The sequence below is a fragment of the Euphorbia lathyris genome, chromosome 3 (genome assembly GCF_963576675.1).
Source record: "Euphorbia lathyris chromosome 3, ddEupLath1.1, whole genome shotgun sequence".
Classification (NCBI taxonomy): Eukaryota; Viridiplantae; Streptophyta; class Magnoliopsida; order Malpighiales; family Euphorbiaceae; genus Euphorbia; species Euphorbia lathyris.
The window spans coordinates 49,723,445-49,746,260 of NC_088912.1; the positions used below are offsets into that span (position 1 = coordinate 49,723,445).

General features: G+C 35.3%; 2 protein-coding genes across 14 annotated transcripts; one reads left to right on the forward strand and one right to left on the reverse strand.

Moving 5' to 3' along the window:
* Positions 1 to 1,920: 1,920 nt before the first annotated feature.
* On the reverse strand, positions 1,921 to 5,952 carry LOC136223635 (probable hexosyltransferase MUCI70). 11 transcript variants are annotated; one of them, XM_066011749.1, is made up of 7 exons: positions 5,819 to 5,951; positions 5,684 to 5,727; positions 5,270 to 5,378; positions 5,063 to 5,187; positions 4,795 to 4,974; positions 3,614 to 3,763; positions 2,877 to 3,312 (listed from the first exon to the last, which is right to left on the reverse strand). In XM_066011749.1, exons 4-7 carry the CDS (start codon positions 5,142 to 5,144, stop codon positions 3,044 to 3,046), a joined length of 681 nt encoding a protein of 226 aa, XP_065867821.1. In that variant the 5' UTR covers positions 5,145 to 5,187; positions 5,270 to 5,378; positions 5,684 to 5,727; positions 5,819 to 5,951; the 3' UTR covers positions 2,877 to 3,043. The 11 variants fall into 11 exon arrangements, 8 of the variants coding, with proteins under 8 accessions (XP_065867825.1, XP_065867821.1, XP_065867822.1 ...); XM_066011750.1 differs by having other exon boundaries at positions 5,660 to 5,727; XM_066011753.1 differs by adding an exon at positions 1,921 to 2,694 and having other exon boundaries at positions 3,236 to 3,312; positions 5,063 to 5,727; positions 5,819 to 5,950.
* Positions 5,953 to 11,875: 5,923 nt separating this feature from the next.
* On the forward strand, positions 11,876 to 16,624 carry LOC136221643 (protein EIN6 ENHANCER). 3 transcript variants are annotated; one of them, XM_066009050.1, is made up of 5 exons: positions 11,876 to 12,130; positions 13,139 to 13,330; positions 13,534 to 13,601; positions 14,543 to 14,686; positions 16,414 to 16,624. In XM_066009050.1, the coding sequence occupies exons 2-4, from the start codon at positions 13,156 to 13,158 to the stop codon at positions 14,672 to 14,674; spliced, it is 375 nt and encodes a 124-aa protein (XP_065865122.1). In that variant the 5' UTR covers positions 11,876 to 12,130; positions 13,139 to 13,155; the 3' UTR covers positions 14,675 to 14,686; positions 16,414 to 16,624. The 3 variants fall into 3 exon arrangements, with proteins under 3 accessions (XP_065865122.1, XP_065865123.1, XP_065865121.1); XM_066009051.1 differs by lacking the exon at positions 16,414 to 16,624 and adding an exon at positions 14,789 to 14,955; XM_066009049.1 differs by lacking the exon at positions 16,414 to 16,624 and having other exon boundaries at positions 11,878 to 12,130; positions 14,543 to 14,955.
* Positions 16,625 to 22,816: the final 6,192 nt, after the last annotated feature.

Below are 22,816 nucleotides of genomic sequence, written 5' to 3' on the forward strand. Positions count from 1 at the left end.
TATCAGTTGATACCAACATTTACATAGGGTCCATGGACTAATCGTACCATATATTACTAGATACCTAGATGTGGTATCAGATGGTAACTGTGGATTTCGTGTTTTAGCTGACGCCATCACAAATAACCAGGCGGAGTGGAAGCTGTTGAGATTGCTTATAGAAAATGAGGTGCGAGCTCACCGTGATCTGTATGAGCTAGTGTTCTGGAACCGAGTAGATGATATCCTCACGCGTATTAGATGGACATGAGCGGGGTGTAGTCAATCTCACTGGATGGTGAGTTCGGATGACTTATATGTTGTTGCATCTGTGTTGGATGCAGTGATATTCCTTTTTACTGCGCCACAGTTAGGATGTTGTACTATACTGCCGATGCGTTCGGACGATGGAAGACCACTGGAGCGAGAGATTGTCATTTGTCATTTGGGGAGTTATGAACACTACATACGTCTTTATTTAAGACCTGGATTTCCAGTACCTCCCATTGCCAGCCAATGGCATAGATTTCGTGATCCGAGTGTTCGTCACTTGGACAATATTTATACTGACAAGAGAGCGGCTTGGACTAGATTACATTGATGTATACGAATTTATATGTTTTAATTGATAATATTTATTCATTAACTTATATTATTGTTACAGGGTTTAATTAAAATTATATGGTATTTGCAGGTTTTAATTAAAATTATGTAGTGTTTACAGGTATTTACAAGTTTAATTGAATAACGGGTTAAATTTTTTTTCCTCCCCGACACGCGGGCATGTGACAATGAGAATTAGTGGCTGGTATAACAACATCCTAAAATAATGATGAATTCAACATTATATTTTTGCATATTTTAGAATTAATTAAAAAAAATAGTTTAAATAGGATATTGATCATTATATTTTGGTATTATTTATATCATATCTTACCATTAATTTAAAAAGTACTTTATATAGAGTTGAATATTGATCATAGAGTTGGATATTAATCATCATATTCCATTGGTCATGTTAAATCTATTTTCATATATATATATATATAGAGGTGAGATCTGGTGTGACAATGGCTTATGGTGTGACAAATAGCTTATAATGTAACATAATAAAATTACATAGTTTTGGTAAGGAATCTCAACACAAAAACACGCTAACCTAAAACGCGATTCTAATAGAAACATGCCTCCTTCCTCCCTCAGACAAAAAACGCGATTCAAACCTTCCTTCTTCACCATTATCGATCGATTTTCTTCTCCTCAGCTCACACAGATCACCGATTATTTATATTCAAACAAACAGTGATTACTATTTCATTTGATTTTCTATTTTACAGAATGAAGCCTCAAAAGCAAACTGATTTCAAGAGAATATTTTATCATTTCGAATTACTGATCCCTTGTTCCAAAAAAAAGCATGTATTGTTCCAACTAGAATTTCATATTGTTCCAAGCAAAATACTTAAATTCTTTAATATAACATGTTTTTAAAAAAAATCATCTTGTTCCAACATAATCCTTACATTGAAAAGAATACTTATATTGTTCTCATACATATTCTTATGCCACATTAGACATGTATAAATAGCATTAACTTTTATTTTCTTTGTATTTATATAAAAACAAGAATTTTTTTAATTACTGCTCCTCTTGTTCCAACAGAATACTTATGTTCTTCAAAAAGGAATCTTATATTGTTTTAACAAAAACACTAATATTATTTTCTGTTCCAACATTATTCTTATATTGTACAATCCAACAAAATACATTCATTGTTCCAACGGAATATATTCATTGTTCCAACATGATACATACATTGTTCCACTAGGAAACTTATACTAAAAACCGAGAAATGAAAATGCTACATAAAACCGGTTTCAGAGGGATATTTATACAAGCTCATGAAATTACCATGATGTCGTACGTTTTTTTAGAATTTCCATTTATTTATGAAATTGCCACAACCTCCATTTCTTATCACACCATAAGGCTTGTCACACCTGATCTCTTTTATATATAGAGGAAAATCAGAGAGCTTTATTGATGAAATGTATAATCCTTACAAAAAGCACTTTCTAGCCAATTCGGGAAATTAAAAGAAACAAAAGAGCTAGCATTGGAAAGAGCTTTCTGAACAATAGCGTGCGTAACCCCATTCGCTAGCCTTGAAGCAAAAGACACAGTAAACTCTGGTCTAGTAACTAATATCTCTCAACAGTCTTTGATAATTAGGCCATACTCCAAGCAATTCGTAGCACTAGAAGTAAGCTATTCACGATGGCCTGAGCATCGGTTTCGTATACAACACGAGTATAATTCATCGTTTTTACCCATGTCAGACACTGCCACAACACGAGTATACAACGGAAACGCTTCAGCCAGGCGTGCGTCCACCACACCTTCATAAACACAACTGTGTAACGCTATAAAATCCCCTCCATGATTCCGTAGTACAGCCCCATAGTCACACTTCTCCTCCTCTCTGAAAATCGATGCATTCAGATTGCATTTAATTTGATTGACAGCAGGTGAACTCCATCTCACCTGAACTCGCACAGGTCTTGTAATCCCAGGAAGCTGCTGGTTTGCTGTTACCTCCTGCGCCTGAAGGAATGCTAGTGCCAAGTTCATTGCGACAGAAGGCTGTGAAGTTGTTCCATGCCAAAGTAGATTATTCCGTTGTTGCCAAATTCAATGCCGAAGTAGATTATTCCTCTATTGCCAAATTCAATATATTTTTTTAATGTTAACAACAATTAAAGAAAAAAGATAAATATGTTTTTAATCAACAAAAATCGAGGAGTTGACACATCAGCTTTATCGTTACTAATTTTATATTATATATATAGATTATAGTCAAATTTGTATCTTTATCTCTAAAAAAATTAAAGTAATGATATGAAATTAAAATTGCTAACGCTAAGTTAGCACAAAGCAATATATTTCGTAGGGATCATGATGCTGTCTTTTCAAAAACCATTTCGAATCAAAATGGAATGATTTTTCTTTTTTAGAAAAAAAAAAGGTGCCTAGTTGAGTTGAGTTCAGCCTGCTTTTGAAGTTCTTACAACTTTCCACCTCTGTTCTCTTCAACTCGCTTAAACTTTTTACCCATTCTACTTTTGATGAATGCTCTCTCCTGTGAAAAGCGAGTTGCGCTCACAATTCGGGAGAACATAAACGACTTGAATGCAACTCCTAATCTGAACACAACACACCCAATACTCAATTGGTCTCTTGGAGTGAAAATATCTACCTCATTGAACCACAAGCAAATGAACAAGTTATTAATAGCTGTATGCCCCCCTATGATAACAGCTCCCTCAGGCACATCTGCATTTAAATACAACCAACCTCATTAACAAAATAATCCCACAAAACAAAAAACCCTCCCTTCATCTCATGGATAAGAGGTTGCACATCCAGAATGTCAAATTGAGTCGGTTAAATTGCCATGAATGCAATTCCTCATGTGGCATACAAAAAGGAAGGATTATGCCAAGGTCAAGGGCCTTTGAGACGAAAGAAGTATTCGACTCCAGTCCTTCTGGTTTGATCAGAGTTTACAAATCCATGTGATATGGCTGGGAAGCTTTAAAGCCATACACCCAAAAAGATAAACCCTCCTTCTTACCACTAACGGTGCTTTTCTTCACACTCCATGGCTCCAATCCCTCGTAACCATAAATTTTCATATGGAGGTCAATGAGGGGCCGTGCATATCCTTTTCTCCGCTTATTTGCATCTGCCTCCTCGTATATGTTGCGATGATGTTTATGCTGAGCTGTGGCAAATGTGGATGCAGAATAAATTCCATGCACATTAGTTTTTTTTTATTATTATGCACGAATCCTTATAGATGATGAATTTTCAAAATTTGTTCACATCCATCTTTCACAAAAGAACATAAATATATAAAGACTAAACTGAAAAATCTAAAAGTTCATATGGTAGTACCTTTCTAGAATTAAAAATGGACCAACTATCAGCTCCATCTTACCAACATAAGGCGGATACTTCAGCAGAACAAGTTATGAATGCTAAGATATGAATGCTCCCACTCACCTTGCCAAAGAAACCCATCAATTCAAAAGTTTACATAAATAGATAAGGTTACAAGAACATTTGTTATTATATTTAACATAATCTGCACGTGAATGTCCCTTGAACTTGAAGGTGTATAACAACAAGCTCACTCTACCTTGTGATAAAATTTCATCAATAATTGAAATTACCAATATTCGGACTCTAGACTTCTTGCTCTAAGAGACACCGATATCATGTAAAGAAAAAACCCTCAACTCAAAACCTAAGGTTCAAAATTATAGTTTTTTTTATCATCTCTAACAACCCTAAAGGAATTGAAAACATATTTAGCATTTATCATAATGAAATAAAAACTCTACCATACTGACAGATTTGACAAGAAGACATACTCCCTCTTAAGCCAGTCACCATTTTGAATTGTTTACTGATCTTTCAAATATCAAAATAGGTATCTAGCAAATGAAGAATACTCATGAAAGAAAGGCAGATGAAGTTCATAAAAACAGTGATGATCGAAATGTCATATGGCAAGAAGGGATAATAAGTATGTTTAATAAAAAGTAGCAGAATCAATTGAAGCAAAAGCTTTGTAAACCAAAACTTTGTCAGATCTTCTGGACAATAAAATTGCTTCATGAACTAAGCAGGGATTGAGCTAATCAACATTTAATCCAAACAGAACGCATACAAACAAGTAATTCAAACTTAAGCAAACCATAACTTTACAAAGAAACAAGTTTTGAGGATTGACAAACAGAAAAAACACACCTGAAAAAAATGAATTAGAAGATTGACATGACCAAACGTGAAACAATAGTACAATAAAGAAGAGCACCATCCAGACAATGCCATCTACAAGAACCAACCGAATGAACCCTCCCTTCCAAATTATTTTCATGGGACAATCACTGGGCAACTTCCCAGAAGAAAAGAAGCCACTTTCAGCATCTGGGTCGCCATATAAACAAAGATAATCAGCCCCCACAAACCAACATAAACTTAAAAACCCATAACCCAGAAGAAAAATAATAATTACTTTTAGAATGTGAAGAATGAGAACTCCGGTCTGCTCTCCGGCTTAACCGCATGGATATAGAAAGTTGGATCTCCCTCTCCATTGTAAACTTACAGTCTTAGCCTCTGCTCGCCGGTTGCAGAATACTAAAATAATAATAATTGGTTATTGAATAGGAAGGCAGATCTGAGGATTGAGAATTGAGAATCTAATCTAATCTAATCTAACCAGGTGAGAGATCAGTCTCAGACTTCGAAGGCGCCACCCTTCTCCTCCTTTGAGTGTGGTGTTGATTCAACTCAAATTTCCAACATTGGCCCCCCAATTGGAAATTTGTCTAAAATTTAATGATTTTTAGAATATTGAACTAAATTTTGTTACTCATAAATATACATTCATCTGTAATTATGATGAACAAGTAAAAACCACCGAAACAAATGTTCGAGCGATGCCAAAATGAGATGTAGGGACGACTGTAGCCTACTTCTTTTCTCAGTAGAAGAGACTGTTCATCATCCAATTGCTGTAGGACACACAGAATTTTACAAATACAAAGCTCCTATTTGTATAACTCACTTTATGTCCAGAGTTTAAAAAAAAAAAATCAAATAAATGTACCATAATCGTTCAAGAATTTCTTACGCCGATCATAGGCGTTGAGGCCTCGAATGTGAGCTTGGTATTGCCTGAAACCACATGATTCTATCAACAAAATTCATGAAGGAAGAGGTGGAAATGCTAATTAACGTAGAGAAAGAGGAAAGGTTGAGAAATTACAGCTCTCTCTTCTCTGTCGTCGATAACAGATTTCAGAAATCCAAAAGAAGCCATTTTCATTTTTCGGTTTCTAAATGCAAATAGCACGATCAACCCTAGACTGAAGTTTTTCACAAAAAAAAAAAAAAAAAAAGACCCCTAGACTGAAGTGTCTCCCTTGGAAGTTTGTATTTGGCAAAAAAAACCATTAGGCTACTGGTATTTTATTTTTTTTTGTTGATTAAACTCGGATCTTTTATTTGGATATATTTAGTTCTTAATCATTTATTTGTTATCTCATTAAACCATAGATGATAAAAAAAATAATAATAAATGACGAGGGACTTAATATATCCAAATAAAAAATTAAGGGTTTGATGAACCAAAAAATGAAAGATCATGGATCTAATGATGTTTTTTTTGTATTTCGGTTTCTAAATACATTTTTTTTTACCTTGCAAATTATATTCGATAAACTCCAAACCAAAATTGACTTTTAAGTGTCTTCCCTGATTAATCATATCATAGGAATATAAACTCGTTGACATGATATTTATGAAATTCGGACCATCATCTGGGAAAAAGAACGTGTGGAGTCACTATAGCAAAACTACTCAATACAATCACGTTTTGAAGGTCTTGGCTCGGGAAGTCCTAGCGACCTTGTCAAGGATCCACTTATAAAAATCACGTTTGGTCCCGTAAATCATGGATCTAGTAGTTTTAAGGGATATCAAGCTCGGATATACGACACACGTTCACCTATCAATAGGTAACACACAATACATCCGGCTCCTAAACTTATAACAGTCTTCTACAACTCAATCACAGTATAAATAAAGTAAGTACAACTCAAGATACACTACTCCATTCATTCATTAAGCTTACATTATACCTTTTATTTACTATTGTATTCATCCTCAATCCTCCCTTCAAAACTGACTTAGGCATCGGGGTGAGTTAGCCGGACTCCCCCTTCCCTTTGACCTTATCTCTATCCAATTGCAAGTTTACAAGTGAACTTACACCATTCAACCACATCAAATTGGTGTGGTGAAGATGGAACAAACATAGTAATAACTCACTTAAGCAGTTACATCCAACTCTCATCCTCTAGTGCACTCCCTGCGTCTAGAGTCTAGAGAGCGGCGAAAGAAGAAGCGCACCGACAGTTTCAGGTCAGTCATTACGTAGCTCTGGAAACGACGAAGGATACTGAAGCCTTAAAGCCGTAACAACAAAGGCTCTTAAGCGCTATCTCTCCACGACTAGCAGAAAACCTCGGATCTGCCCATGATTTTGTCAGCATAATGCGACAAGAACACGCCATCCAAATAGAATAAGTTAAGGAGAAGCTGAAGATATAAAAAGAAACCATCATATATATGAAAAAATCTAATAATACAGTATGCTCTACCAGACACCACACCGTCCGAAACTACTGTCATCATCGAGACGAATCACCAAGAAATCGACTAAAGGGATCTAGCGCCCACTCAAGGGGAAGAGAACACTCTCCAATAAGGTATCACAAATCTAGAACTCCCTCAGTGTGAAACGCAAGGAATGGCAATGAGCAATCCCTCGAGAGATCGACCCTTATAAGAGAAGAAATATTACCCTCCCCAAATATGAGGACCCGAGACTCAAACCACATAAGGACCCAACACAGATCTGTCAAGTACTGACATTCAGTTAGGAAAAGGTAGTCGAGCCTAAAGCTCAGGATCGATGGGCTGCCTAAGGAAAGGAACCTACTGTGGAAGGGCAAGGATTTCGAGGCTAAGTTCGATACGATCCAAAAAGAATTGGATAAGCTCAAAAACAGAATCGATGAAGTAGGGACTGACTCAAGAATCCTGACATAACAAAGGTAGAAACATCATTATGTAAGAAGATTATGACCGAACCCATGTCGAGAGGGCTCAAATATCCGCTGCTGAAAGAGTACAACGGACATGGGACCCTACTACTCATATACAAAACTTAAGGCGTGCTATGGATACTACCACAACAAGTGATGTTATGATGTGCCGCCTTTTTCTGTCCACCTTAAAGGATGTTACCTCCTACTAGTACACGCATCTCGATATATGAACTATCAGAAGCTTTAAGCATATGTCCGGACTCTTCACGGACCACTTTGTGACGTCTATCCCTGATAGCAACACAATGTAGGATCTCAACTATCTAGTCCAACATGAAAATGAAACTCTAAAGGACTACGTGGAGTGATTCCAGCAGGAATCCATTCAGGTCAATATATTGAATATGGAGGGAATAATTGGCATCATGGTCACCAACTGCCTCAATAAAGAGATGTAATTAGAGTTGTCCACCAACAGGCCCCGAACCTTCAAGGACCTTATGACTCGGGTAAGGGATTTCTACAAATGGGAGGCCCTTTGGCTAAATCCTCTACTAAAAGATAAGACCGTCTCCACCACTGTATAAGGGCAGCACAGAAATGACAGGGATCGAGATCGGAAAAGCAATAAGAGCACTCGGAGAGATCAACAATCTTCTCCTTGAACGCTCCTAAAAAGGAAGTCCTATAATGGGTAAAGAGAAACATGGTATACATCACCTACGCTCCAAAGATGAAGAAATCGCCTTTGCGCAGCAATAGGTCATACTGCAACTTTCATAAAAACGAATGACATGGCATTGAAGATTACATGAATCTTATTACCGAGCTAAAGAAGTCAGCTGCCCAAAGAAAGCTAGACCATATATTTAAGAAGATTGGGCGGGGCTCGACATCATAGTAGAAAGAGAGCGTGAGGCAATGATAAAGCCCTCTAAGGCATCATCCACGTCATCACAATAGGACCCGATCCAGGGCAAGCATCCAAGGTCCATCGAGAATAAGAGGCATGAGACGCTGAGGTTAGACTTCTCATTCGACAAAACGAGCAATACCCCTTAGATAACGCATGATGATGCGCTAGTGATAAAAGTTCAGATCGAGGACTTTAAAGTTTGTAGGGTATTAGTAGATATGGGAAGCTCGACCAACATCATCACAAAGAAAGCCTACAAGGCACTTCGCCTTGAACCAAACAAGTTTAGCCCCACAAAAGCTCCCTTAATAGGAATTGGTATCGACACACACTCCCCCTATTGGGCAGTGTTGTTATGAAGGTCAAGAGCAGGGACGACCACCCCACTTGGCAGTCGGAAGCGGATCTCCTAGTTATATATGTCGGTCTACCATACAACGTGATAATAGGACTACCTCTGTTGTCTGGCCCGAGAGGCGCTTTGTCCATCTAGCACCTGGCATGGAAGATTCCCACATCTGAAGGAATGACCATTGCCTTGGGAAATCAAAAAGTTGCCCAATAAACATACATGGCTACACTGCAAATGAAGCCATCAGAAGCCAAGCCCACTAAGAAAGAAACTGAAAGGGTAAAACCAGTAAGGGGCATATAATCGATCTGGCTGGTAGTAGGCAAGTCAGTGCAAATCCCAGCAGAAATTCCTTCTCCCATAAAGGAATAGATAGTCCAAATGATAAAGGACAACATTGTTGTTTTCGCCTAGTACCCAGCAGACGTGGTCGAGATATCGCCCGAGGTAATGACCCATTCTTTGAATATTGACCTAGAAGCTCGGACTTGAGCTTAGGTCGCCCGAGTTTTAGATTCAGCCACCCGAGTATCAGCTTTAGCTGCCCGTGCTTCAACTTCTCGAGCCTCAGCCTTCCTTAATTCCTCAGCGAGATTAACACTCGCATGGGATTGGCTCAACTCTCTTTCCAACCCCTCACAAAGAGGGTAGAAGCTGCATGATCTTGATGTGTCCTCTCTAGCCTTATCTCAAGCCTTACATACTCTTAATCTAAGAAGTTGTATTTTTGACTCACCTCCTCCGTCAATGCCAAAGCCTAAACAAAAGTGAAAGTTTATGACCGCTCAACATATGGGAATAAGTTAATCAAATGACAACTTACCTTGACAATGTGGGTAACATACACATCAGTCACATAGCAAACTTCCATCTTGTAAAAAACCTTACCCTCGACATGTATGAGAGTAAGTCGATCGAGATTGTGGTAAATCTGTGGACCACTCAGAGAAACATGATCCCCCCATAGCATCGGGCCCAAATCTAAAAGAAGTATGAGGTTATTAAAATCCCAAAGAATACAGAATGAATGCATAAAAAGTAAAAGCACTTACCCGAGAAATATCAAAATGCTGAACCAGGCCTCTTCCTTCGTAGTTAGAGGCCCATCCTTCGGGCTCACCTCTGTTTCCCCCTCGTGGGGCGCCTTGGAAGAATGAGCTTTCTTCCTTATAGGACCGGAGGAAGCATCCTCCGAGGTAAGCGCTTTCCTCTTGTGGCGCCTACGAGTAACCTTAAGCTCTCGGGCATGGGTCAAAACATGAGCCTCAACCTCATTAGGAGACGGCCCCTCTGAGGTCGCCCTCTCATCCTCTACCTGAGGAACTTGAACCTCAAGCACACCCTCCGAACGAGCCCCATCAAGAATGGTTCTCTCATCTTCCCTCAAAGGAGCTTGAGAGCAGGCACATTCCCCTATAGAACCTCTTCAGCATCATCATCCTACGCAATGTCTGAATCAGACATCACAATTATAAGGATTTCTTTGGTGGCCACCCCACCTTCTTAAGTTGAAGCTTTAATACTTGGCTCCACAATAATGAGTAATGATCAGAAAGCATTAACTGTTCCTGGCACGCCCATTCAAAGAATGAGAACTGCAACACTGGCGAATAGAGACGCAAAAACGCATAAAAATGCACTCTGACAACTGTATTTAAGAGCAAACCAATCGATGGAAAAATCAACCGCCAAAAGCTCGCATAACTTTCTTATTAGCCCCTCATTTCTTAAAAAAAAAACCCAAAAATATCAAGATCAATTCCCCTCTTTCAACTTATCAGGAATCAACAAGCACAACGCTTTGCGAGGCTGATGCCTTCTCATCCTAAAAAACGATAAATTAGACCTTGAGGAGCATCTGATATCAGACGAGGATAAACTCACATATGTGGCAATTATGAAGCTCGAGCCATCACCCGAGAAATAAAAGAGTGGAGTCACTATATCAAAGATGCTCGATACAATCTTATCTTGGAAGTCTTGGCTCGGGAAGTTCCAACGACCCCATGAAGGATCCACCCGTTATAACAAGCACGTCCGATCCCGTAAATCACGGACATACTGGGCTTAAAGGATATTAAGTTGTATACGGGTACACATAGCATGTCCCGCTCCTAAACTTATAATCGTCTTCTACAACTCGATCATAGTATAAATACAGTAAGCATAGCTCAATGTACACTACTTTATTCATTTATTAAACTTACATTATAGCTTTGATTTACTGTTGTGTTCATCCTTAAGTCTTTCTTCAGAACCGATCCAGGCATCGGAGTAGGTTAGTCAGACTTCTATCCCTCTTTAACCTTGTTTTGTCCAATTGCAGGTTTATGAATGGACTTGCAGGATTCAACCACATCAATTAATTACTTTATTTTATATTATCATCGTCAGATTTATTTCATATCAATGATTTAATGATAAAAAATACAAAGTAATGGTTACAAACAGAGTAACTATAGAATCCACCTAACTATTATGCTTGGTTAAGAGTAAATTGTTGAACCTGAGAAGAGGGATCAAGAATGCCTCGGAGATATAGTAAAACCTCTATATAGGAATACACTTGGTACCAGACTATTTGTATAACAATTGTGATGTTATTACTAAGTAGAGTTTGGTAATAGAGGTTATTATCAAGTTGGTATCGAGTATTTTTATAACAAAATAGAGGTTATTACCAAGTTGGTATCGAGTAAATTGTTGAACCTGAGAAGAGGAATCAAGAATGTCTCGGAGATATAGTAAAACCTCTATATAGGAATACACTTGGCACCGGACTATTTGTATAACAATTGGGATGTTATTACTAAGTAGAGTTTGGTAATAGAGATTATTACCAAGTTGGTACCGAGTATTTTTATAATAAAATAGAGGTTATTCTTATATAGAAGATATTAGTATGCACACTGTTAGTCGCAGGTAATAGAGACGATAATAAGCTACGCCCACCCAAGTCTGAACTGAATAGCCAACCCAATTCCCATAATTCCCAGTCTTAAATTCGAATATTACTCTCTCTCCTCCTTTCCTTTTCTCACCATCTTCAGCTTTCAGTAAACCTAACCTAAACATCCCTCCTTTCCTTCTTTGTCCCTTGATTCCTTCTCAAATCAATCTCCAATTTCCATCTCGCCGTCGTCGATCATCACCACCACCAACAGGCAACAGGCTGCAAGCAGACGGCTAAGCTCTAAGGTCCGATATCGATATGAATTCTTCTTCTTCTGATTCCTCTTATTCTGAGTTGTTTCAGTCCTCTTGCATGGAAAAGGATTACTATATATAAACATGAAATATGAAACAGAGCAATGACACCTCAGGTTCAATGAAACCAATAGACTGCAATTTTCATTAGTACGGGTTAGGTTAAGACAAATTATGCTATCTAATCTACTCAAAGCATCAGTTGATTCAGGACTTACCTGCATGATCTTTCGGACTAATGTAAGAGAGTAGCCTGCTTTAATTAGGGAATCCAAAGCAGCTCCTGCGACATAACCAGAGTTCAGGACTGCCATTTTGATTGCTTTGATCTTTGCTATTTTGGTTTATTTTTCAGTATGGCTGGAATTTTTTTTTCCTTTATTCCTTGTGTTTGCTTTGATCTTTGCTGGAAATTTATGTAATGTCAGTAGCTTTATGACTAAACAACTTTGCTGATTTTGATATTGTTTGTAATTAATTTAACATGCTTTCCTAAATTGTTGGCTATTAAAGCTAATCACCAACTTTTAGGTTAATTATCCATATGCCATTGCAAACTATGAAGTATGATTAAAGATAAAGAACCTTTTTTTTTTTTAAGTTTTTGATATTGTCTGTGAACTTGTACCTTATAGACTATTTGGTGGTGCTCTACAACTAATTCAGGTTGGTTTCTTTGTTTGTAAGTGAAGGCCTCAAATTTTGTAAATTAAAGATTTTGAATTGGAGTTTTAGTGTATGTAGTAAATTTTGAAAATTGGATGCAGCAGCAATTATTATATTAGAAGATTCTCTTAATTTGTATCTGAGTTTTAAAGTTAGCTTAATAATTTTAATTAAGCTAATGGGGCGGGTTTGGTTTTTGGAACTCTATAGCTGACATCACCTATGATTTAAGTTATGTGTCCTCTGCAGTTCAGTTCGGTTTCAAAAATAGAGTGTTTTTAGGTTCAGTTCATTCTCACCCTAATAATTGATGGGTAGTTTGTTTTCAACCAGTTCAATAAGGAGAAGAAATGGAACCAGAGGTGATTAAAGCGGAGCTAGTGCTGCCAACTCATTTGAGCTTCAAGAGGATACAAATGTATGAGAAATACCCAAAAGGCCAAGCCAGGGGTCGACACTGGAAACACCTCAAGCAGATCCTTCAGGCTGAGAATTTCCAGAACTATCCTATTGATGAACCCAATTGTAATAATATCAAAAACCTAACCATCTCACCTTTTTTTTATATAATTTTTTGCCATAAGCTTTCAGAGAAGCTAAGAAGAAGACATTTGACTTTGCGCAGTCAAAAAGGCTTATATATGTGAATAATTTCTAAGTCTTCTATTGATATTGAATTCACTTCAGCTGAGTTATTGTTTTTTGTTTTGTATCTACCTACTGTGCAGATATCAATATTGAGTCACCACCCTCAATGCATCCATGCAAGAGGATCTGTGACATAACTGGATTTGAGGTATGGGTGTCTCAACTCCTGACACGTCTTCATTTGAGAAGCTGTGCTAAATGTTAGACTGATTCAAGGATAATTTCTTATTGAGTAATGCTATGCATCCCAAAAAATTTCATTCCATCACTTTTCCACCTTATGGCGCACTCCTGACTGAGATTTGTCACATCATGTGGGAAACTTGTTAGGATAAAACCTTTGTAGTATGCATAAAATGATTGTTTCTTACTCATTTATGATACTTCAAACCACCAAACTAAGTTTTTCGATTCTTAGGACGCTTTTCATGGGTCAATAGAGTTCAGACAGTGACTTAATTAGAACAATTCAGAAGTATCCTTAATTAGAAATTTAGTTGGTGGTTATTGGAAGAGCACTTGACATGTTCTTCTTCATGCTGTACAACCTGTTTGGTCGATGGTTGTCTACTACTTAAATGGCTTTTGTCCATTAGGTTAGTGACTCATTTGTGGTATGATAAGTAATGTGGAAAGTGAGTAACAATGTCATTAAGGAGTGCCTGAGTTACGAACTAGATAATACCTAGTATGAGAAAAGAAATGAAGGGGTCTGTCTGTATGACCTAATTTGATTTTCCAAAGTCCTTGAAGACTGTCACATCTATCCTAGGACTTATTGTTTCACTTGTAAATTTTCTTATGTTTAACAGACTTGTTTAATATTGAGCTTCAATTACATGAAATCGATCTCAGCAACTGGGTGTTAAGGTTGTTCAGTTTGCTACAGTTAACCAAATTGATGTCTTTAACTCTAGTCTTCTTTGCTAACATAAATTTTATGCTTGACTTTGTTAGAGTGGTTTGTTTAGAATGAAATGACAAATTATCATAGTTGTTGTAAATAGTATCACAATTCCTATGTATTTTTTTTTTTTGTTACTCATGTTAACTCAATGATGTATATTAATTATATATTTTGTTTTTCAGGCACCTTATTCTGACCCAAGGACCAACCTCCGATATGCCAGTACTGACGTCTTCAAGCTTGTAAGATCACTTCCAAATGAGTATGTGCAGAGGTATCTGGCACTGAGAAATGCAGCTGTTGTTCTGAAATGAAGTATGCCCAGGGTAAGATCGATGGTTATATTTCTATTTTGTTATTATATGATATAATATAAAAGGAAATACGGGAGTGAGTTGGTTCTGTGCCCTTCAAATATCCACCCACAGGTGAAAATTTGTATTATGAATGGAACAAAGGAGCCGAGCAGTGTAAATTGATAGTAGTTTGATTTGAGATGCAAACTAATCTCATCTAGTATCCTCATTGTGTTGCTGTTAATAGAATCTCTTGATCAACTTCTTCTTCAGTTAACATGTCATTTCACATTGTGTTTTTAGAGGATAATATTGCTCGGTTCCTCCTCAAATAATTGCAAATCTCTAAATGCCCTCTCAATGACATTGCGTAATGCAGACTAGATTGCTGCTACAACATTTTGGTTCGAATAATCTTATCTTCCTTGAAATCTAGGCCCATCACTTATGGGCACTTCCACTCGAATATGCGTACAAAAGACTAAGCAGTTATGGAAAGAGATTGGGTTGTCCTTTTTAGAAAGGGCAACTAGGAACTAATTTGTAACAGCTAATGAGAAATGTTGCGAACTAGCTGTTAAACAGTTTTAGTTTGCAGCTCAGCTCCTCCCTCTTCTCAAGTTGAATGTGTGTGGTGAAAATAACATTCCAAACTTGGACAAAAAAACTTCTTATCTGTGATCATGTTTGTAATAACCTGACAGGACCGGTCGGTTCCGGTTGGAGTTAAATAACCACAACTTTGAAAACCGTTCAAAACAGTCGGTTTGCGAAACCACTTGAACAGGTCCCCATTGAACGGTCTATTCGAGTCACCTTTCACCGCTCATATTTAATTAAAAAATAAAAAATATTGCGCACCCAGGAGGCATCGAAGCCTTGAATGCTAACTACAAGTATTGTATAGTTAACTAGAATGACAATGTTATATTGTATATTAAAATACCATTTAGTATTAATTTTTAATTATTTTATATTTTGATAAATATTATACAAAATTATATATTTTTAATATTAATACAGTTTAATTAGTATATAAAAATTTAAATATTACATAAAATAAATTTTAAAAAGTTTAATGAATTACATAATTTAAGTTTCTTTTTAAAGAATGACATAATTTAAGTGAATTATATAATATATACCTTATTATTTTATTATATTTACATACTAATAATATTTTAATGATAATGAATATTCATTTTAAAAAGTATATATTTGACATATTTCATTTTTTTTGTATATCAAATTTTATTAAATTTTAATTTATTATATTGAACTTATGAATTTGATATCTCTAATAATTATAAATTTATACGAAAAACTTAATTTTATTAGCATAATTTCTATTAAAATTGTCAATATTTTACTATGTTACGAGGTTGAATATGAATAAGAGTATTATTTTTCACAAGATGATTTGAATCCCGATCGAATTCTGGTTGAACTTTTAACCCTTGACCCTTTGTCTTTTCTAGTTCTTTCATTGGTCCAGTTTTGATAACCATGTTTGTGATGTAGGCCGAGATTTTGTAAAGATATCTGCAAGTTGTTGATGAGAAAGAAAATAAAGTGTGGAAATAAAACCTTTAACAACATGTTCTCTTACCACGTGACAATCGATGTCAATTGTTTGGTTAACAAAACATGAGTATATAAAGCTTTATTGGAATTAGAAAGCTCGTAAGCAAATAACTCAATCATTAAAGTACTCAGACTAATGTTGCCATTGATCTGTATTCTGCTATGAAGCACAGACTCTTCCCTGGGGTCGTCGTGGCCGTGTCGGACTAGGGGACTCGGCGGGACTCGACAGTGACGCGGCGGGGACACAGCGGTGACATGGGACACGGATGAGACTCGGCAGGGATACAGATGGGTCTCGATAGTGACACGGTAGGGACTCGGAGGGACTCGGCTAATGGTGAAAATATGTAAAAGTTTAGGGTTTTTTTAAAATCTTTTAAAACCTATGGTTCCATTACAAAATTTGACAAAAAAAAAATCTAAACTACATCTAATTCTCACCTGTGTATCGCGATTATATTCTCTTCCTTCTTCGATTTGTTTTGTGATTTAACAAGTTTTTTTATACATTTTATATCAAATATATATATAGAATTAATTATATAGAATTTGTCGTGTCCCACCGCACCCGTGTCTCATATTTTCTAAAAATGTCGTTTGCCATGTCCGCAACCGTGTCCGCACCCGAGTCAGTGCTTCATATGTATTCTGCATTAGCTTATGAATACCTTACTATCGATTGTTTTTGTATATGGTAGGACTAGTATGATACTGTTGAGACATGTAATATCTTTCCCATTTTTGAATATGCAGCTGATCTCACGAGTTGTAGATATAAAGATATCTAAACAGTTACATAGATAGATATGAAAAAGTTCATATACATTAAAAATCCAACATGAAATCTCAAATGGATAATCAATCCATTGGTAGATATCGAAGGTGATAATAGATGTAAGTAATTCTCAGACTTAAATAATCATCATTGTGATTCTAGATTGTGAATCATAATGCTTTGACATTGTTTCTTTTACACTTGAGAAAGTAGTATATCGGGAGATGATTGTATCTTACATGAAGTAATCGCAAGGTAATTGGATGATAGATTAAAATTCATCGTCCTTGGATGATGAGAGATATATCTTAACCACTTGTGATAGACTTACTCTAAATCCTTGCAGGATGATAGATTAAAGGTTGAAATGAAATTTCATGAACCAATCTAGTCTGAGCAACTCGACTTTGACAACTAACAAATGAACTATATATGTGATTTGACACATTCCATGGTCACAATTCATTTGGATATAGTTGATGAAAGATTGAATTACACCGAACTAGTCACTAAAAGGAAAAATGTCAAAATCAACTTGACTTCTTATGGTTTTATATGAGTATTAAATTTCTTTCTTAAGATGATGAACTTACTGTTAATTGAAATAATTTTGGATAAATTAATAGATAAAATTAGAGAGTTAATTTTATCTAATTCTAAGTTACAAAAGAATTGCAATAAACATATACAACTAGTTCGAATAAGATCCTAATGTTATACATCGATGACATTCTTTTTATAGGAAATGATGTTGCATTTATGCAATCAGGGAAGGTTTGGTTGTCCAGTGTCTTCTCTATGAAAGACTTCGGAGGGGCACCTTATATTTTTAGAATTAAGATATATAAAGATAGATCGAATAGGTTGTTAGGACTCTTCCAGTCTACATGTATTGAGAAAGTGCTAAAGCGTTTGCACTAGACTTGATGTCGCCTTTGCACTTAGCATGTCAAGTCGATTTTAGGCCAATCTGAATGAGTGCCACTGGATTGCTATCAAGAATATTCTTAAGTAGTTGAGAATGACTAAAGATATGTTCCTAGTATATGAAGGTGGAAATCTGAAAGTTGAAAGCCTTTTCAGATGCTAGTTTTCAGACAGATTAAGATGATTAGAAATCTCAAACATGATATTCTGAATGAGGATGCGGTTAGCTGGAAAAGTTTCAAGTAAGGGATCATAGCTGACTATACGGTCAAATTAGAGTATATAGCAACTTCAGAAGCAGTTAACAGGCAATTTGGGATAAAAGTTCATTACTAAACTAGTAGTGGTGTCTAACATTGTTAATGGGATTAACAGTGAAGCTATTCCATAAGCTAAGGACCCACGGTCTTATAATGCATCCAAACACTACTCTATACACTACCATCTCATCAGGGAGATAATAGCTAGAGTAGATATGAGAATTGAACGAGTACCAACTGAGGACAACATAGAAGATCCTTTGATGAATGCCTTATCTCGGAAGGTTCACGATCGTCATGCGAACTCTTATAGGATTAACTTCAGGAATGAATGACTTTAGTACAAGTGGGAGAATGTTGGTGTTGTGTCCTAAAGGCAATGGTTTTGAAAACTTAGATAAATGAATTATTCATTTGAGTTATTTGATTTATTCAAAATAGCAGTTGAATATATGAAAGACATTTTATCTTTTATTCCATAATTAATGAGATAGAAGAAATCCATGGTTTATATTCAGAACATAAAGTGTTCATACAAGATGAAGCAAGACTATATTTTATGACTTTAATTAAATGACAATAAACTTAAACATTTAAAGTCAAACACTATGTTATATGATTGATGTAATGCTGATGAGACTTGCATGTAATAGTGTCTCATGTTTTTGAAATAGGTAGTTGATCTCACGAGCTTTAGATATGAAGATATTTAGACAGTTACATGGATGTGTATGAATGATTCATATGAATTGGAGGTTCAACATGAGATAACAGGATGGATTAATATGTCTAATGTCACATGTCTTATCTCATTTGTGATAATAGGTATAACTAATCTCCAGACTCAAAGAATCATCAAAAGTATTATAGGTTATGTGATGTGGTGTTTTAGTTCTGGTATTATGCACGATCTATTTGGGCGTGTCTTAGGCTTTGTTTGAGTATCTCATGAATTAACCGCAGGGTAGTTGTATGATAGATTGAGAATTCATCACTCTCGATAGATGAGAGTTATATCCTAGGCCACTTGCAGTAGAATTACTCTAAACCTTTGCGAGGTGGTGGGTTAAGAGTGGAAATTGAGATTTCATTTAACCTATCTGTTTTGAGTGAATTCAATCTGAGTAAGTAAGCAAATGTCTATATATGTGACTTGACAATTTTCATAGTCACGGTTCGTTATGTTAACGAAGGATCGTATTATCCTGCATCTAGTCACAAACGATAAAAGGTGAAAATCAATTTGATTTCTATGGCTTATAGGGGAGTGATAGACTTCTTAACTTTAAGTCGGGGCGCTCATTCTGTTATACGTTTAGTCGGATTAATTCTGATAGAATTAATAGATAAAAATTACGAAGTTAATTTGCTAGTCGATTCAGCGTTAAATGAATTGAAATAAACATATACGACTAGTTGTGGTAAGAGCATAATGACTCATACACTATGAATTGAGAACCAATGATAAAATTGTAATTTTGGAATAGTTCCAATATGAGAGAAAATAGAGATGGCCGAAATTACTACATATTACATGTCTTTTTAGAGAGTTTAATAGAAATTAAGAATATTAAAAAAAAATTGCTACCACTTATTTATTGATTCCACTATTTATTTATTTTATAATAAATCCATTATTCTAATTACTTTTCATAAACTCAAGTTTTATAGCAGAAAGAAAGCGACTTAATGTGTATTGATCATATGAAAATGATATGTATTATAAAGCAAAAACAAATTTTTAGAAAGACATGTAATGTGAAATGAAAGAGTAATTATTTATAAATTAATTAAGTCAATTATAATCCAAATAGGAAATATACATACTATTAGTATTTATATTAGGAACTAACTTCTAATTATATATATATATATATATATATATATATGAAGTTTCTTAGAATAATGTTTTATATTTTCTGGAATTGTTTGAGAATTTTCTGGGCACTTTTTTTCTCGCCAGAAAACGTCCACCCGAATTTCGTTCACCGGATTTTTTTTTACTTGAGTTTCAAAGATCTTAAAATGACCGTCTAATTTAGACGAGTCTAATAGTATAAAAATTTTCGAAAAACGAGGTTAGAAATGTTGGAAAAATGTATTTTAAAAAAAAGAAATAAAACATTTTTCTGTTTGAACAATATAAGTATTATGTTGGAACAAATAGTACAGTAATTTGGAACAAATGGTATACTGATTTGGAACAATGTAAGTAGGACAAAAAAACGTGCCCAGAAAATTATCAAAAAATTCCAAAACATGTAAAACATCATTTTAAGAAACATTAATTATTGGCTCAAAGCGAGATTTCTTATAGTTTTGATCCAATAAATTGTTGAAGCATGTAAAATGGATAAAATTAAGGAACAAGTTTTATTGGGATTAAACCATAAGAAATCCCACTTTGACCCAAGAGTTAAAATTTCTTAGAATAATATTTTACATTTTCTGGAATTTTTTGAGAATTTTTTGGGCACTTTTTTTCTCGTCAAAAAACGCCCACCCGGATTCCGTTCACCGGAATTTTTTTTACTTGAACTTCGGGGATCTTAAAATGACCATCTAATTTAGACGAGTCTAATAGTATAAAATTTTTCGAAAAACGAGATTAGAAATTTCGGAAAAATGTATTTTAAAAAAAAGAAATAAAACAATTTTCTGTTGTAACAATATAAGTATTATGTTGGAACAAATGATACACTGATTTGGAACAATGTAAGTAGGATAAAAAAATGTATCCAGAAAATTATTAAAAAATTCTAAAACATTTAAAACATTATTTTAAGAAACTTTAATTCTTGGCTCAAAGCGAGATTCCTTACAGTTTTGACCCAACAAATTGTTGAAACATGTAAAATGGATAAAATTAAGGAAAAAGTTTTATTGGGACTAAACCGTAAGAAATCCCGCTTCGACCCAAGAATTAAAATTTCTTAGAATAATGTTTTACATTTTCTGAATTTTTTTGAGAATTTTCTGGGCACTTTGTTTCTCGCTGAAAAACGTCCACTCGGATTCCGTTCACCGGAAATTTTTTTACTTGAGCTTTAGGGATCTTAAAATGACCGTCTATTTTAGACGAGTCTAATAGTATAAAAAATTTCGAAAAACGATGTTAGAGATGTCGAGAAAATGTATTTTAAAGAAAAGAAATAAAATAATTTTCTATATCCTCTCTTTCCTTTTATTTACAAATTTGTCACATTGCCCTTTTCAATTATCATCAAAACTAAATAGTTTTGTTATGTCACACAATAAACTCCTTGTCACACCCTAACCCCTTGTCACACTGGATCTCACCCCTATATATATGGGTAAATTACATACGTGGTGTACAACTTTTACCTCAAATCACACTTTGGTGTACAACCAAAATTTTGTCACACTAAACCGTACGAACTTCAGGTGACCTCCCACTAAAGTGTACAGCCGGTTTTTGTGACCGGTCAACGCTGGTCAACTATGTCACGTCAGCATTTTTCATTGTAGAATTAAAAAAGTGGGACCCACTCTTTATGGAATGACTAATATAACATTATTCTTTATAAATTTACTAAATTGCCCTCATCTTCTTCCTTCAACCTCTCTCTCATATTTCTCTCTCTACATCTTCTCTCTCTACTATTTCTCTCTCAACCTCTTCAACCATCTCTCTACCAATTAGAATAAAAATCAGATTTCTCTCTCCTTTTCTTTCTCTCATAAATATCTCTTAAAAGAAAAACATTAATTTATGTGCAGTGCTAGGACAAAGAAGGATTGCTATCGATATAAGATTTTGGGTTTGCCTTCAAATAAAAGAGATGAAGTTCTAAAGATTAGCAAAGGAATGAAACTATTTTTGTTTGATGTTGATTTGAAACTGTTGTATGGGATATATAAAGCTGCAGGACCTGGGGGTTATAACATTGAACCAAAGGCATTCAAGTCTGCATTTCCTTCTCAGGTTAGTGAGCATGTACATGAATGCTGAGGATTAGGTCTTAGTTTTTCTTCAGTCAAAAATTGTCTCTAAGGATCCAGAGTTTCCCCTTCATTCCATCATGCCAAATGATGATTAAATATATGATGCTCGATTTTATGGTTTAGTTATTGTAAGCTGATTATGGAATGCGCTTGATTTTATGATTTAGTTATTGTAAGCTGATTATAGTAGCTAATCAATTTCTAGCTTTTTAGATTTATGTTCTAGCTGATTATGGAATTCTTATTTTGACCCAAAGTGTTTTAAGAGATATTTATGAGAGAGAAAGAAAAAGAGAGAGAAATTTGATTTTTATTCTAATTCTTAATGGTAGAGAAAGGGTTGAAGAGGTTTAGAGAGAAATGGTAGAAAGAGGAGTAAGAGAGAAGATGTAGAGAGAAAAATAGGAGAGAGAGGTTAAAAGAAGAAGATGAGGGTATTTTAGTAAATTTATAAAAAAAATAAGGTTACATTAGTCATTCCATAAAGAGTGGGTCCCACTTTTTTTAATTCTACAATGAAAAATGTTGATGTGGCATAGTTGACCAGCGTTGACCGGTCACAAAAACCGGCTGCACACTTTAGTGGGAGGTCACCTGAAGTTCGTATGGTTTAGTGTGACAAAATTTTAGTTGTACACCAAAATG